Raw genomic sequence first — 17,681 nt, 5'->3', positions numbered from 1 at the left:
CCAACTTCTCACAGTGAGGTTTTTAAAAGCTATGCAGGAGGTCCCAGCACCCGAGGGTTGCTTATCTTTAATGAACTGGGCCTCTGCTAGCGGATAAAAAGGCAAGAAGACTTATTGGAGTGCTTGTTATCACCGCCAGCGTCTAGTGCGGTCTACATGTTTCAGCCAGTGCCTTGTTAATTTAAGCTGGCTTTCCTCAGGAGCATTTGATATGTGAAAAAGTGCAAAATAAACTTAATTTTAAGTGATTGTTTGGTCTTTTGGCTATGTGTGGCGCTCGCTAAGGCGCTATAGCTGTTAGAGGGGATTCCCTCAAGCTTGACTACATATAACACATAGGACAAAGACAAGACGTACATGGTAGAGTCATTTCAGTATGGTATATTGTTGTACCACAAAATGCCGGCTTATAAGGTGGTGTGCGACCTTTCTCTGCCAGGCGACCCTTGAAGCTTGTTTACAAGATAAAACAGAGTGAGGACCCAGTATTACACTTACCTGTACCTCACCTTGTAAATACGCTCTTTAGCTCACCACCAAACACTATCGGTTTCGCTAAAACCCTCACCAGCTTCATGCACGTGCCATGAGCTCACCATAGCCGATTATAGGTCGCACACCACCTTATAAGCCGGCATTTTGTGGTACAACAATATACCATACTGAAATGACTCTACCATGTACGTCTTGTCTTTGTCCTATGTGTTATATGTAGTCAAGCTTGAGGGAATCCCCTCTAACAGCTATAGCGCCTTAGCGAGCGCCACACATAGCCAAAAGACCAAACAATCACTTAAAATTAAGTTTATTTTGCACTTTTTCACATATCAAATGGTCCTGAGGAAAGCCAGCTTAAATTAACAAGGCACTGGCTGAAACATGTAGACCGCACTAGACGCTGGAGGTCATAACAAGCACTCCAATACGTCTTCTTGCCTTTTTATCCGCTAGCAGAGGCCCAGTTCATTAAAGATAAGCAACCCTCGGGTACTGGGACCTCCTGCATAGCTTTTAAAAACCTCACCTCTCTCACTCTTTTCACCGCACACTCAGCAACATACCAGCTCCGCAGTCTCCTGGCGTTGAAGCACACCCGGGGCACATTCGGTGCCACCGTGGTGGGCCCGATGATGAAGCATGCCACCGACTAGGTCGGTGGGTGAGGGCTTTATGAGGAAAACAGTGTTTTTCCTTATTCCTTGTTGCCTTTTGACGTACCTACCTGAGTCTCCTATATCCTTCTAAACTAGCTAGTCCTTATTGATACATGCAAACAAAGTCAGATGACATTGTCTGCATTAGTGTGCACACATTAAGGCACATATTCCCCATATTTTGAGAACTATAGTAATAATTTAGAGCAAAATCATCACATTTAAATTATGGCTTGCAAAATAATAAAAAGCCTCATAACCTTACCTAGCTGAGATAGGTCCAGTTGTGTCCAGTGCATGCCTATGGGGCAACTTTTAGACAGAGTCCGGATAAATACGCGGCCAAAGGTATCCAACACCCAGACCGCATCCTGGCAGGCGGCAAAATGCACCATTTCAACTTCAGGCGGCAGCTGCACTGTTGACGGACGGAACTGTGAATTTTGATCAGTGACACAAAACAGATCTTTGTTGCTCTGGCAAAGCCACAGGAAGGCTCCTATGGAAAAAGCATTAATCGGATTCAATCCTTCATACTAGAATACACATTCTGTTCCTTCTATATTAAGGAATATATACAGTAGATGCCAATTCCTGTGACAAGGTCAACTTTCAAGTTCATTTATTAGTTTGAATAACGTATTTAAAAACGAAAACAAACATTAATGAAACACAAAGAAATCAGACTCTTAAAAATCAAATTGTAAAATAACACAATTCCAGACAAATTGCTGCAAGGAAGTCTGTTTGACTTCACAAGCACTGGTCCTACTGAAACCTAAAAGATTTAACAAGAGAGACCCTTGCATCATCGCCATCAGTTTATAGAGGCAATTTTATAATCCAATTCAAAATTCTGCCCCCTGCCCGGTTGGTGCAGGCACGTTAACAGTCTCACAACAGTCTACACAGCGAGGCATTTCAGATTCTTAACTGCAAGCAAAAGGTATCAACAAAACAACGTTTTTGTGGAATTAATAGGACACATACTTACTTACATTTTCCTTTCCCTAAATACAGATGACATTTCAGTGGTTCATAAGCTGGCAGATTTTCAACAGGTGTCTTCACTGCTAGCAGCACTGCTATTCAACTACTGTGCCACTTGTTAAATCCAGCAAAGGGACAGGGCCAGCCAAGCTCCCAAAACGTCCCATTTATGCCAAGATGTAGCAGGGCTCCATCCTTGGATTCACATATCAGTGCTGGGAGGTAGAGGGGGTGTTGGGAGTGGTGGTGACTGTGGAAGCAGCGGTGCCTCCAAGTGAGGGGCACCCCCGATCTCCATATTCCCACAGCCTCCAGATAGAAGCCAGTTCCGATGGCTGCATATTTTGGAATAGCGGCATAAGAACGGTCATAGCCCAGTCACATGTGACTGCAGCATCAGCAAGGGGCTTGAAGAGGTTTGATGCCAGAGCTACCCTGTTGGAGCCAGATTCTGATGGAGGGACCTTTCAGTGATGGAGTGGCACAGAGAAGAGGGAAAGATATGCCCGGAGAAGTACAGCCATTGGCAGGCAGCTTTTTCGCCCCCTACTCTGAGGTAACTTGCTGTCACCCAAATGACTTGAAGAGAGGTACAGCACCTTGTAAATGAGGTAGTTCTAGAAGTGAATATGCATTATAAAGAGCTGCATTGAAAGTTTCCCACATTCCAAACAAGTGTTACTACGGCTCTGGGCAGAAAGGAGTAGAAGAGAGAAAAACCTGTCCAAATAGTTGACCAAAGCAGGTGTCCTAAAGAGAGATTTGTCATTGTAGGGATCCAAGAACCACATCTACCCTGACTGCAATGACCTACAATGCAGGTGAGGCTTGCAGAATATTAAACAAGACCTGATCTCCATATGAATATAGGTTTCCTAATGGTTTCCTGTTAGGTTGCGGATTAAGGATGATGGAAAGATTTTTGTGTCCTCCAATCTCAAGCCTGAAGAGGACTTTCTAAATGAGACTTTCTAAAACAGAGGGAGTCCAGAGGTCACCACTGAATAATTGGGAAGCAGTAATGTTTGTTGTTGAGATGGTTCAGTCCACAAGATATGTTTACCCTAAATGAGCTAGTAAAAACACTGATTATTGAGAGGACTTGCATATTATTGAAAAATAAGTCGGAATTTAGGTGTGGGTACTTCTGGGAAATTTTCTGTGTTCTTTGCTTTGCTTCTTTTTGGTTCTCACCTCTCCTTCCTTCATCCAGATGGACTTTCATGGCTGAAGCATTAGTTCCATGGCACATTGTTGAGTAGATATATACCCAAACGTTCACCGCAGGTTTCAATTGAGATACAGGCACTTATAATTATTGTCAATATAACTCACACAATGGCTTGATGCTGTAAACTTCTGTGCTATGCCTATAATAAAAAAATATCCCGACCATATTTCAAGTCAAATTTCTGTGTTCGACCTCAAAAGATAGGCAAAGTGTTTGAAAGAAACACAAGATGTATATTACTTAAATCTTGCTCCTGCAACTAGATATTCTCATTTTAGTGTTTGGGCTCACTTCAACATTTATTCAATTCCAGTAAATACAACTGAATAACACACTTAAATATATAATTTTAGTTTAACATAAAACCATTACAACCTATACTAACATTAAGATTTCATATACCATAAGCTTCGAAACATTTGCATTGATCAGTAATGCAAATACAGGGTAACGGCAGGCTTTTCCAATGAATGATAAAAACAAAGTACAAAGTGCAGAGTGTGAAGTGTGAAACAGCAGCAGACTTTAATGAACAGAACTTAGACGCGAGAGCCAATTATTCCCTTTTAAAGCGAACGCATAGTTTGGCCCAGTAGGCCTTAAATAAATATATACAAACTCAAGGTCCGCAACACACGGCTATTCCCATGAAGCTTTAAAACGGACATTTCATAAACGAGATCTACAATAAAAAGAGAGTTAAATTAAAAAAGTACCACTGATGTAGGAGGAAGTCTCAGCAGGGCGGGGTTTGAGCAAAAGTGCAGAGTTCTTTACACACTGGGAAAACCTCAGATGGGCACAGTGACCCGGGTTCCCAAAGACACTATCAACTGGCCGTTCCTTTGAGTCAAACCCGCTGCTCTTAGAACCTTTAACTGCACAAGTTAGCCTCTGAGCGTTGTGGAACGGACGGTCCGTCATATGAGATATTTAAAGTTATGGTTGATGCCACACCCTGGATTGTGACCTCCAGGCTTATTTTATTAATCGCTAGGGCTTCAGACCTGACCAGCAAAATGTTCAAAGTGGTGTTGTCAGGATTAAGGGCGTTAGTAATGGCCTGCCGGCACGTACAGGCGCCTAGTTTGTTCCATTCTGGCCTTAGGAGTTCATTCCGTTCCTCTAATAAGGCTGGACAGCTGCAAACAATGCGTTGGAACGATTCATCGTACGTACTGCAACCCCTACACGCTGTCCCTTCTGCGGGCTTGTACCACCTGGCTTGGTGTTTCAGAAATGGCAGCCCCCTAGCCTAAGAGCCATAAACAATCGTTTTTAATATTTTGAGAACATGAAGGCCAAATAAGGTTGTCCATGCCTCAACTGGCAAGAGCTGAGACTGCCCAAGAGTGCCTACGCATCGCCAGAATGTCCAGGCCTAGATTTGGACTGAAAGGGTATCTTTCCAGTACAAAGCCTATGCTGGGCAATTCACACACACCTTTGCATCATTGGGCAAAGAGGTGTTCGTGCTGCTAGGAAGCCTGTTGTGCACCAGCACTGGGGAAGTGAGAAACAGCGTCACATCTTAGTAGGTGTGGCTCTGCAATGCTATCTCTCTCATCCTAGTGAAAAGCAGCATAGCAACATTGATTGCTGCACTGATTTGTGCTACTTGTTTAAGTAAATGTAGCCTTGAGTTTCTGTGAGTCAGTGAAAATTAGGCGAGTTATAGAAAAAGTCACTGCAAGTGTCTGAATGAAAGTGGATGAGAATGAATGAGCGTGAAGGAGTGCTAGAGAGTATAAGGGAGCATTTAAAAAAATCAAATTATTTATTGAGAGCTGGAAATACCCATGAACAAGACTGAATGAGTGGCAGTAAGCAAGGGTAACTGAGTGAGAATGACAATCAAAATGAGTGAGATTGAGTGGTGAGAGTAAAAGTGAGTGTAAGTGATGAGTGAGTGATGGTCAGAGTGAAAGAGCATTAGCAAGAATGAGAGAGTAAGAGTGCAAGTGAATGAGTGAATCAGAGTTTAGAGTGAGAATGTAGCCATTGTGTTGTGTTTGCTTGGGGATTTGTTACCACCACAAACAGGCCCAATGCCTGGTGAAATACGTAAAACGTACACACTTGTGACTCAATTTGGAAAGAGAGACTATAAAAGAAAACTGGTAATTTTCAGTTTGTGTTTGGCACCTTGCCTGGAATATGATGCATCAGATTGAGAACAGATCTGTTAGGTTCCCTCTTTCACTTCTTGGTGGGCTTGGGGTTTAAGGTGTGAAACCCTGAATGATTGCGCTTTCATTAGTACATCATGCTAAACATGGAAGTTGCACTGTGGGTCTACAGTTATTTCTCTCTAGTGGTACTCCCTGTCTCATACTATGGAGTGGTGATTTGCAGTCATTCTGTTTCATGGCATGTTGGCATCCTCTTGTTCATATGGTTTAACTTAGAGCTTCAGAACTAGGTGTTTTCATAATGGGTATGGAGTATATAAGATCATTACATAGCCATTTTGGCTGCTGTGAGGGCTCCCTGGTAGGTTGAGAGCTTGTTTATTATGATTTGATTGCAGTTGTTTCCTTATTTGTTCCATGCTTGTAATGCAAATCAGTGGCTGGAATGTTTCAGTCTTGACCACCCTGGTTCCTTGTTGGTACCTTAAAGGTCCTGGGGCTTGCGCAACTGTCTGCTGAGATTTGATGTTGTCTTGCTTCACTTTGTTAAACCCTGTTAGGTAAGGAGTCATGGGATCTTACCTCAGTGACGCTTTATAAGAGTCAGCTTTTTGTGGTTTGAACACAAGTAAGATTAGATGCTAGACTTTATGACGGGTCTTTTTTGATTATGCTATGTTTAGATCCGAGTTCTAGGATCATGTCTTTAACTTTTGGTTGTTCCTCTTGTGGTCCTTATACACTCAGGTGAATTAGGTTTTTATCTATTTGGATATATTGTCCATAGCATTTTATTTATCATAACTTGTCCATTGTAGTTTCATATCCAATAGGGTTATGGAACTCACTAGTTCCAATTACACTTTTCTCCAGTTTGGAATACATTTTTCCTTATTTTCATTTAAAGTCTCACTGTAGTCATTTCAGATTTTTCAAGGAATCTTCGATAGGTGAAATCCTGGTGACTACTTTGACTTCCTGTGACTACATTTAATGTTTAGAAGATGGGCTTTAAGACAGAGCTGCACTGGTGGCTATACAAATGTTTTGGATTTCGGAACTTGTATTTGGATCCACAGTTAATCTTTGTCCTTATATATTTCCTGCTGGTTTGGAGCATGGGGATTAAAACACTTGTTTCTGTCCCTGCTGGACATACCCTGTGATGTATCTGTCAATAGTCTTTCTGTTCTATATAGGTACTCTGCTGAGTTTATAGTTGTGGATTATCTTTGACAGATCGTAATCCCTCTTTTACCTTTGCTGGGCTTGGAGGCCGAGATAAATAGAAGTGGGGTGAATTACTCACCTCCTTGCTCTATTTGCCAGGCATGGATGAGGGAGTCCTAAGTCATACCATTGTCATACCATTGTTGATTCCTGAGTATTCCCTGGCATTTCATGAATTGAAAGCGTAATCTTTGGTTCTCTTTTTATGAAACTGCATGGGTTAAGGAATGAGGTTATATGAACAAGTAGACATTTTAGACACCTAAGTAATTCTATTTTGGATAATGGAGCTCTCCAACATGTGTGAATGTCTGTGGGGAGTATGGGAATTTGCAGATTAATTTTGGCCCATCATGTACCCTCTTTTGCTTCTTCATGGCATTGGGTTTTGAAGTGTTAAAACCTGATCACCGTGGCCACTGCTGGAACTGCATGAGGATCAACAGAGGTGAAAGTTTGACCGGTATAAGTTTATGCTTGTCGCCTTTTTATGCTGCTTAATAGGCTTGAGGGGTTATGACCTGGCCACACAACTCCCACTAGTGTTTCCAGTTGGGCATTTAAGGTAGGAAGTTTTGCTGATATTGGTTTTGGTGCTTTATTGTGGTTCCCTCTTTAGCTCCTGGCTCGGCCTTAGCTTAAGGGGCATTACATTAGTATTTGCAGCTGAGCCTGGAAAGTCGGTCAATATTTGTTTTGTGGCTTCACTCTGGTTCCCTATTATTCTCCTTGCTGGGCTTTGGACTGAAGGTGTTAGAACCACGTTGCTTCGGCTTCCATTAGTACTTCCAGCTTGAGCATGGAAGGTGGAGAGTTGGTCACTATTTGTTTTGGTGGATTATTTTGCTTCCCTCCTATGTCCTTTGCTGAGCTTGGCGCTAGAGGTTCGAACTGTCTCACTTAAAGCTTTTTCTAGGCGTTCTCTTGGAATGCTAAGTTTTTTTTTTTGTAGGAGCACTACTGAGAAGAGTGCTAGGCATAACGGAGGAGAGTGACAGTGACCAAAGTTGCCTTTAGGTTGTTCTTCTCTTTCAGAGGCAGTGGGAAGGTGGAGTAGTTGCTTCACACATTTCTAGTTCATTATGCAGCTAACAATCAATTGCAGGGCAGTGCTATAGTTCCCTTGGAATGCTTTGGCTACTTGACCAATGGTTTCTGGTCCACTGTCTTTCTTGGTCTCCAATTTTAGGTTGTAATGATTGTCCAGAGCTCTGCTTCCATTTTAGGTCAGACTGTTTTTTTTTTCTGATTTACACTCAAGCAGGTTAATCCTTAAGTCTGGAAATGCTGGTTAGTTTCTTTATGGTTTTAGTAATTCAGAGATTTCTTAGGGCCTGATTACGAGTTTGGCGGTGTGGCCCTTATGCCGCACCGCCAAACTCGTGGTCGGGCAGCCCACCAGATTATGAGTGTTTCTCGTCTCTGGCGTTTTTTTTGGATGTTTTAGTTGATATCAAAGGAGAATGAATCACATGTCCTGTGTATTACCAGGGTCTCGGTTCTCATAGTTTGGAGTCCCTCATTCACATTTAACATACAGTGCAGTATATGTTGGTTCCCCGCTCTGTTGGTTATGCAAAATGCATTATCATTGGGTCTTTTTCATTCACTTGAGTGTTCAGTTCTCCAAGTGATACACTTTCCTCCACTTGGAGGGAGAACATCTGGTTTCTCCAACATTTGTGATTAGAAAGTGTGAGGACGTGTTTGCAGTTTGGTTAAAATTACCACCTGTCCTCAGTACGGTCTTTAATTTCTCAAGGACAGGGTGAGATTAAAAGAGTAAGTGGTGCTTGGTGGAGGAGTTACTGTTCCACCCCACCCAGTAACGGTTGTGACTGGTCGACATGTTTCGACCCTTTGGTGCCCCTACGGGGCTGGGAAAGTCCAAAGTAGCATAGATATTTCAGTCCTTATTAAATCCGACACACACGTATAAGTGTTGTGTCCTTCGTTCCGGTTAAGAGCGGCGCTGTATGAAATGTTCGCAATGCGCTGTGTGTGGCAGCGTATGCGATGACCTCCGATCCCGGCACCTCGGGGCATCAGATTTAATAAGGACTGAAATATCTACGCTACTTTGGACTTTCCCAGCCGCTTTTAGGCTGGGACGGAATTATAATTATAACCAGTCAGAAGGTTCATTACTTATTCCTGTGTACATACAGCCCTTAGGAAGTCGCGGGTCTCTTGTCCCGAACGACGAAACACATGTTAGCTGGAGGTACTACAAGAGAACATTAAAAATCATCCACATATATCATGTTTGTTTGTTGACTACAAGTGATTGACTTTGAATACTATTTTGTGTGTGCCAAGGCTTGATTTATGTACTCGTACAGATTCTTGGATCTGAACTGTGGGGCATTGGGTGATTACCCCCTCCCTGGGCACCATATACCTAAGAAGTGCAATATCAGATACACCGGTTATAGTGAGCGCCACACCCACCCAGGGCACAATCATCTGACATCTGTTCTGTACGACTTTTTCTGCACCCACACAAAGGTGGAGGACATAGACATTGGAGTTTACTGTAATGTGTTTACTGTACCATTTACTCGAAGAAGCTTGCATTATGTAATGTTAGCATGTGTAAAATATCTATTTCTTCCATCAATTTATAATGTGACATGATTCTCAACATACATGTGTTAATATTGTTTTCAGAAAACATTATAGAACATTAAAAAAATAATGCACGGACTACTGTACTGACCTTCTTTAGTAGAAGCAGCAGAGGCAAAGACAAAAGCCCATTTGGTAGCAGAAGCAGTGCCACGGGGTACAACATTATTCCAGTAAGTACCTAAAAGAACGATCAATCAAAAAGTAAATACAGTAAAATATACTATAAATTAAATTCACTGTGTTGTAATAAACAACTAAGAGCTGAGTGAGGAATGATGGATAGAAGGATGATCACCAAACTGGTGAGAACAGTTGACACAAGGCAGCTGGGAGAATGAAGACTGATTGGCTGCTTGTGTACACTACACAATCTACACTATGAGTGGTCCTAGCAACCTCGACAGTCCCATTTCTTCAAGAGTTGCTGGAATGAAATTGGAAAGAAATTAGAGGAGATATGAATGGGGCATTGGGATTCAAACCATCATACCTGATCTGTCCCTGTTAGCATGATCCTATGTGAAAGCACATCCAACTTTAATCTAAAGGTGATCTCCTGTGTTCGGGGAAATGATATGCTCACTTGAGCAATGATGAGAACTGGTGTTGTGGCATCACTCAAGGAGCAGCAAAATAATCTATGCACCTGTGTGAGGCAACCTGTGTAAATAGAAGGAACATGTGACTGGAAGTTATAACAAGCATTTGCAATGCAATAGGTCTCGCCTTTGTGAGAGTGTGAGCTATTGTCATTGCAAATGACAATGCCTTACATTTATGTGTTTTGAAAACCTGCAAGCGGTCCGTAAACAAGCAGCTAGGATTAATTCCAGGTTTTCTGGTTTCACATCATGCAATTGCAACTAGATGTGTAGATGTATATGTTTTGCATCCCTACACCCATCTTACTGCCACCACCCCACTCTGCACGACCACTCCTCCCCTCCTCCCACTGCCACCATGCTGGTATCATTGTGGCCCTAGGTCACATCACAGACAAAACTTTATGGCCACTGGGAAAATATTTGTGAGTACCCATGTTGTTCTATAAGGTCATCTAAAGGGAACCAGGGAAATCTTTTTAGAACATGCTATAATGTCTATATTCTCCCACATAAACTACAGCAGTAATGTGCCCCTTAAAGCATGGCTGCCTTGCTGAGATGTGTTGTAACTGTCCAGATACCTATGTTGATGGTCTGTTGTGAAGTTCCTATGCTCTTCCTAAAAGGGTCTATTTGAAATTTGATTCAGCTATTGATTCATTGTGAACTCCGGCAGTTTAGGAGCTGCGTTTGAGATACAACACTGATTATTGCTCAGAAGACATAACTCTAATTTAGTGTCCATATTGTCAAGTGATTCATTACATGAGAGGGGCATGCTCACCCTAAGCATAGAATCCTGCTGCCTTGTAGTTTGCACACTGGACACCACTTCCCGCCCTAAACGATGGGCAGGAAGTGGGAAGGACAATGGATGAGTGCATGCTTATCCCGCAGCATGCAGAATAGGACAGCGCGCTGCGAGATAAGCTTCGCAGAAGATGAGAATCCAGCATGAGTGACTTTACTTTAGAAGGCATACAGCAAAGGTGCACCTGCATCGATGGGCTTCCTTTGGTAGAAATGTAGGGATGCCAACAGCGGATGTTAAAGGTGATTCAAACGCACACCATCCAGTTACCACGCATACAAGGGGTCGAACTTTAAACAACTCAGAGATTATTGTTTTATCAAAGTGTATTTTAAAATAGGGTCTTATCATATTGTACTTTTTTGACATATTGCTTTACATTTGCAATGGTTTTTAGTAATCACGCATCAAAGGTTATCTTATCTAATATGCAGCATGGCATGACGTGTGCCCAGGGCCGCCAGAGTGAGTAGACCACAGAGATGAATATATTGCAGCTCACGACATCTACATCTCTAGTAAATAGGGTACGGTGTAGTGCCCATAAAGTGTCCTTTTTCAAATGTTAAAATGTCGCTGGCACACTCCATTCGTTGTAATATCGATTGACCAGACTTCAGGGCTTGTATACCTGCGTTGAGCAGGTGACTTCAGCTGGTTACGTCAAGCACTAGATCTGGCCTTTTATCCTTCCGAGGTAGGAAAACTGTGTCCCATTGCACTTGGATTAAGTAATAGCAGCATCTGTTACTTGCAGCGCTTAGAAAGGGCTGGAGTGTAGAAGGAAGTGCTAAATAAAAGTTATTATATGACAAGTACGCAGTGTGTTTATAAAGTCTCCAACATCCTTGTACAGAACAATGAATATCCCACACGCACATAACTTTAGCTATTGCTATTCCCCAGTGTGCCAAACTGGATATACAAGTCATTCGAGGAATTCGAACATTTAAATTGGAATTCCCCAAAATGAAAACGTGGTACTCGGCGCTGAGATTTATTTACACACTGAATGGGCAGTTGAAGTGCGTGGCACCGCCTTAAAACAAAATAGAACTTGCCCTCGAAGTGGAGGTGATGTGTCTTCAAGGGTGGAAAAATAACCGTACAGCCCAAATCAGAAGTATACAGTGTACCCATAATGCCCGTCGGAGGTTTTTGCACAGAGATGGTTGCATTTATAAAGCGCAGTGTTCACCCAATAAAAGATTGTGGGGGCTATGCGAGTACCTATCCCGGGACAAGGGCACCCAACTCGGGAATAATTCAATTGACATAAAACAGATGATCATTTCCTATAAAGGTGCGTGATTTAAACATGGAATTTCCAAGAGGCGTGGATGAAACATACAGGGAAATCCCAGCAGGTGCAGCGAAATGAGAATTTGTGCCCGAGGCACAGCAAACAGAAATTATGGCAGCCACAGCAGCATCTTTTCCGCATACATATAGATTTGCCACACTTACCATAAATCCATCTTCAGCAGACTGGAACTCAAAAAAAAAATTCTAACTCAGCGCTGCCTACTCCATGTCCAACGCTTACCAAAGTGAATTGTTCACCATTCAAATACTGACTGATGTATCACACGCTCAAAGTAGTGACAATTTGCCAAGATGGTGTTACTATACCGGTTAATGGGCAAGAGCAAGAAATGTTATCTCCAGCCCAAAATAAAATCGAGAGCTCTACTGTAACTCAAACAGGGCGAAAACACGGATTTTTTCCTTGGCATGAAACTGTCAGTTAGGTAAACAGGAATTTTGTGTGAAAAGTGAACCAAAGCAATGTTTTCAAAGTAGCAGTTATTACAGGAGGGCACTCAGACTTGACAGGAATGTCGAGAATGTAGTATCTCTTTTTCTTGAATCTGAAAGTGCCCTCTACTAAGACATGTTAAAACAAGGATTTAATCTGTTACATCCCTTTTCAAGTTTGCCGAGAGATAAACTGAGAATTTCTTTTTAATTTTTTTAGGAAAAATTAGCAATTTGCTCTTGGTACAGGTAATGGTTACCCACAACATTTCTGGGAAGAATCAAACTTGCTTCGCACACCATAAAAATATTTGAATATTCCATTATAACCCTTCAGAAACTAGAGCTATTTAGCACGTTCAAGTAATAAACAAGCGGTAAAATGCACTATTTTGCCCTATATTTTTTCAAAACATTTCCAAGATGGGTGTTCTACCTCGATCCTGCCTATAGGAAGTCAGGCTCGGGCAATCCAAGCAGTTCAATCCTAGTACAGTCACCCAGCCACTAAAAGATCACAATTTAGATTATAATACACTGGTCCTATGTCATTCTACGGCTGCAGCTTTTTTCCAGATAATTATGGATTTATTGCACGTGCCACTCAATCCAACATCGGCTTCAGAATTTGCAAATATCATCAAGGAAAAAATTGTTTCTAGGTCAGACGGATCAAAAGTTATTAAAACAGCCTCACCAGTGTGAGGCAGTGACTGGCCTTCCTGAAAAGGTTAACTGCCACCTCTCGGTTGCCAATAGCTGTGTTCTGTGCTAAACTGCTACTATTGATGTGAAACCTTTTCTCAAACAGTATTATGTGTTTGAATGAAAAAATAGCGAAATACAGTTGCCGAATATGCCACATTATGCCGCATAATTCCAGTGGCCGTGGCACATTAACCCTCTAAATTATAGGGTGGTTCAAACTTGTATCTAGCTTCCAGCAGATTGCAAACACAAACCACTTATGTGGGTGCATTTTTCAGTATTTCGCCGATATTATAACCTGACACTTGTTGTCTAGATAAGGATCTCTGTAGCAAATGCTTTAATCCCCTGAGCTATCTTAGAACGCAGCCTCTGTTTGCTAATAAAGTGTGTGTGTGTGGGAGCAGTTTTGCCACTTTAAGCTAAAGTAAAACGTCTCATTTGTAATTGTGAGCAGCACGTCGAGCTGCCAAATGTCTGTCCTAAAAGTCTATTTTTTTTTCCAAGTCAAAAATACTTTTTTTGATTCTTTAAAAATCGTAAAAGGATTGCAAACTATCATAAAACACAGAAAATTAACTGAGCATTTAAAAAACAAGCTAGCAACAAAGCAAACAAATCCCGCCCCCCCCCCCGCCCTCACTTACCTACCTCCGGCCGCTGGAACACGCTGTGACGCACACCGCAAGTCGGCCTGGAGCGCGCCTCGGCAGAGACGCGGGAGGACAGGAGCGTGACGCGCGTGAACGTGCACGTTGACGTTCCCGCGCGTTCACGGACCTGAGTCGGCTCGTGCCCAGCTCTGTGTCGGGCTCGTTCACAGCTGCTACTCCCTTGACAGGGATCAAGGCGGCTATAGAACTCGCTGGCGGGAGCGCTTCGCGCTCCAACGCCAGGCGAGCCCTAAAAAACTGCCATCCACCTTTCTTTCAATACAGTGTGGAGTCATAGGAGGTGTTTGTATGTTATCGTAAAAGCTGGCACTTGCTTACATGAATAACCGGGCATGTGTAAATTGGCTGTATTGGTTAGGTCTTCTGGAATGGTTGCCTAGCACATGCAATTCTAAGACTCGAAACGATGATGTGTGGAAGATGCGTTTGTTCAGAGAAGCTCATTGCACAGTAAAGGTAGAGGAAATGAAAAGTACATGGAGTCACCAAGGCAGATTTCAGGGACAACAGAGTCCTGTCACTGCGTGGAGTGTGATCTGTTGTCCATCACGCAAGGCCACGAGTGTGAGCCAAGGTGAGTTACTAAGTAAATGAAGCAAGTAATTGAATGTTGCATGACTTAGCAATGAAGGACAAAGCAGCCAACTGGAAACCAGTCTATGATACTGTGTAATGTCCATATATACATGTACTGTACAAGGTAAATAGAACATTTGTAAATGAGAAATTAAACGCTTTTCAGGGACACAATGATGCTGCACAATGTTTGATTATGTATTGATGGTTTTAATAATATAAATTATTCACTAAGATATAACTTTTGATAAATACAATAACAATTAAAAAATATTTTATATATCAAAATACATAAGTGTCATGCCTAAGATTTGTAAGTATTGCACATTGACTTGCATAATGTAATTGTTGCTTTGCCCGTATATATTCTAGTGTGTACACTTGCCTAGGTTTTTTTCCCCCTTTATTGCCATTACGCTTCTCACAGAGAAGGCAAGGGCACTTCTCTTGTATAGACGACAGTACAGGCAATTGTCAAACACCAAAAGAGTGGAATAATTCTGAAAGCTTACATCTTCAACTATGTGTCAAGCACATGAGCAAACACCTGACCTTCTTGTGAGTTAGCGGTTTCCCACAGCTGTGTGAGGTTACCTGTCAGTAAACTCAAAGAATGCATCCATTGTAGACTGATACTTGCTCTTAACGCGGTGCACACCTTAAATTAGGTGGTAACATTAGTGGCAACTGCTGCATCAAATAAACTGGTGATTTCTTAACTTCAAGCGCCAACATTTGTTACAAATTAGTACGGAATTAAATATTTAGTTTTTAAAGACAATTTATCTCACTGTGAATAGAATGGTAGTAAAATACAGTAAACTATACTATAAACTAGAGGTACTATGTTCTAAAAAAACAACTAAGAGCCGAGTGTGGAATGATGGATACACACACACAATAGACCTCTAAAAGGTAATATTTTGCACCACGTTTAAGGAATAGGGATTGTGTGCTAAAAAACATTCAAGCTTCAAGGGATCAGTTAACTCTGATGACAGCGTTCGCATTTTTCCTCTACAATAGGTGGTATCCACACATTAACCTCTGCGTAATCTTGGTCTACCCTGGGCCTAAAATGTGAAAGCCAGTATACAAATTGATTGGGCTTGCCACCCAGTTGCATTATGAAAGAGATCAGCTGGGGACTTGACAGCCAAGACAAGTCCACAAGCAGACCACTCAAATGTTAAAGTGCCAGCTTCACAGGCAAGCAAACAAAATCTTCAAATGAGATTAATAGAAGCATGATGCGTTTGAGGACACATCAATGAATGTACATGAACATCCTTCACGTGATGCTGATAAAAGGAGGGCAGAAGCAAAGCTACAAAAGAACACAACGTAAACACCCATCAAGTCATGTTGGTATAGGGTGTTAAATGCACTAAGGAGACTTTTACACATTCAGCAAGAGTATGCACAATTATGTTGAGAACAGAACGTGAATACAAAGTGGCTCCCCAGAACACAGTCCTAATGGAGCATGCAGTCCCAGACTAAATAACAGTGACAACCGAGAGAAAAGTCCCACCCATCCCAGCTACACAGTTGGCCTCCAACAGAAGCTGCACAAAAGACCAGAAGCAGCTGGGTAAAAACAGAGTCTGGAGCATCTGAATCCTTGATCACTGCTAATTCAACGGCACTGTTATGCCCCCATGACAAGCATCAGTGTAAGGATATGGAGGATTTAATACAATAATTTTATAACGAACACAGGAGAGAGACTAATGCTGGTTTGGTAAAGGATAATCTCAAGACTTACATTGAAGCATCTTGCATTGCAGCAGAAAAGGCAAGGAGGCAACTATCTATGCCATGGGAACGTGAGACACAAGCCCAGGTAATTACTTACCATGAATTTGGAAGGCAGGAAGTTAACTGTTAATTGGCTAAATATTAGGAATGAGGCTGTGAAAACAAAATTTTGTAAGTCCAATCAGGTAACCTGTAGTGGCCATCTCTTTCTAGGCATCACCAATGTATTAATCAGAATCCCTCAACTCACAGCGAAACAAGGGTGAACCCCCCCACTTAGTCCTTATTGGATTCGCAGGACCCCAACTAAATCAAAATTGGAATCCAGTGACCAATAATTACTGGATCCTGGGGACTTTGGCCTAAGCAATTTCAATGATTTGAACAGCAAAACAATACACAAAGGTACAGTAACAAGCATTTGTCAAATGAATACACAAAAGATGAAATGTTTTATTGTATTCAGAAACAAATAAATACATTGAAAAGGTGTTTCTAAATTCAATAGAGGCCACCCATACTAGATTCTCTTTCATGCACTTGCACTGCTCAACGTGAATATATTGGAAGATTGTAATTATGGTCTGTATTCTGCTAAATAACTCTTACCGTTTCAGCTGTAGAACTGGGCAAATATATGATCACAGAAGTTTAATATGTGGGGATATTTCTATCAGACTGGCTATGGAGGATTTTGCTATAAGGGACTAAAACTGTTGGAGGATGAATAGGCCCTGTCTGAAAACGGTGTAAGCTCTGGGCACTAATGGAAAGAAAAGGGAACGGAAGGGTGAAACATTTGAAGAAACAAATAATGATCTTAAATCACAAATTGATAAACTGGTATGGGCATAATTTGACATGTGGAATGTGCAAAAAAATATACACTAACTAGGAACATGGTAGAAAGTGTATGGACGAATTCGGCAGTTCCTCTCTTTTGGCATAATAGACTCATTAAGTCTATGATCCCCTATAAATTACATTTCAGAAATCTACTTAAATGTTTAATATAAATAACAGTGCCTTAAACACCGAATATCAACACACCTATTAAGCTTCCCTTGGCAACGTGGAACTCGTTTTTGCCTGATGTGATCCAGACACCACTGCTGTTGACACCAAGGAGGCTGGGTGGAGACTGAGGCTGCTGGGACCAGAAGGTCATCCGAAGTTTGTCTGCGACCTTCTCAACAGGAGCCTGAGCCACAGTTGCCACTGTGTGTGTAGCGTGCATAATTGTCTGGAACAGACTGTACTGGTCAAACACGACGTAATCTGTAATGCTTACCTGGAAGAAAAATAGTCTTTTAACCAATGAGCTATTACAAAGCAAAACAGTCACATCAAAACAATATTTGTACATTTGGCCAGCAATTGAGCTAACTTATAACTCCTCTTATACTACAGGATGAAGTCT

The 17,681-nt window shown here is 41.8% G+C and overlaps 1 protein-coding gene across 4 annotated transcripts in view; it reads right to left on the bottom strand.

The window, feature by feature from the left end:
- TECPR2 (tectonin beta-propeller repeat containing 2) overlaps positions 1-17,681 on the bottom strand; it is a 512,189-nt gene that overhangs the window by 154,067 nt on the left and 340,441 nt on the right. For all 4 annotated transcript variants that reach the window (XM_078660212.1, XM_078660215.1, XM_078660213.1 and 1 more), the window contains 3 exons: positions 17,312-17,552; positions 9,457-9,546; positions 1,420-1,653 (listed from right to left, as the gene is read on the bottom strand). In XM_078660212.1, the coding sequence (XP_078516338.1) occupies positions 1,420-1,653; positions 9,457-9,546; positions 17,312-17,552 (565 nt within the window). The remainder of the gene's footprint in view (positions 1-1,419; positions 1,654-9,456; positions 9,547-17,311; positions 17,553-17,681) is intronic.

Source organism: Lissotriton helveticus, chromosome 9 (genome assembly GCF_964261635.1).
Source record: "Lissotriton helveticus chromosome 9, aLisHel1.1, whole genome shotgun sequence".
In the NCBI taxonomy this organism is placed as follows: domain Eukaryota; kingdom Metazoa; phylum Chordata; class Amphibia; order Caudata; family Salamandridae; genus Lissotriton; species Lissotriton helveticus.
The sequence above is the reverse complement of the archived record's forward strand: the minus strand, read 5'-3'. Positions and strand labels throughout refer to the sequence as shown.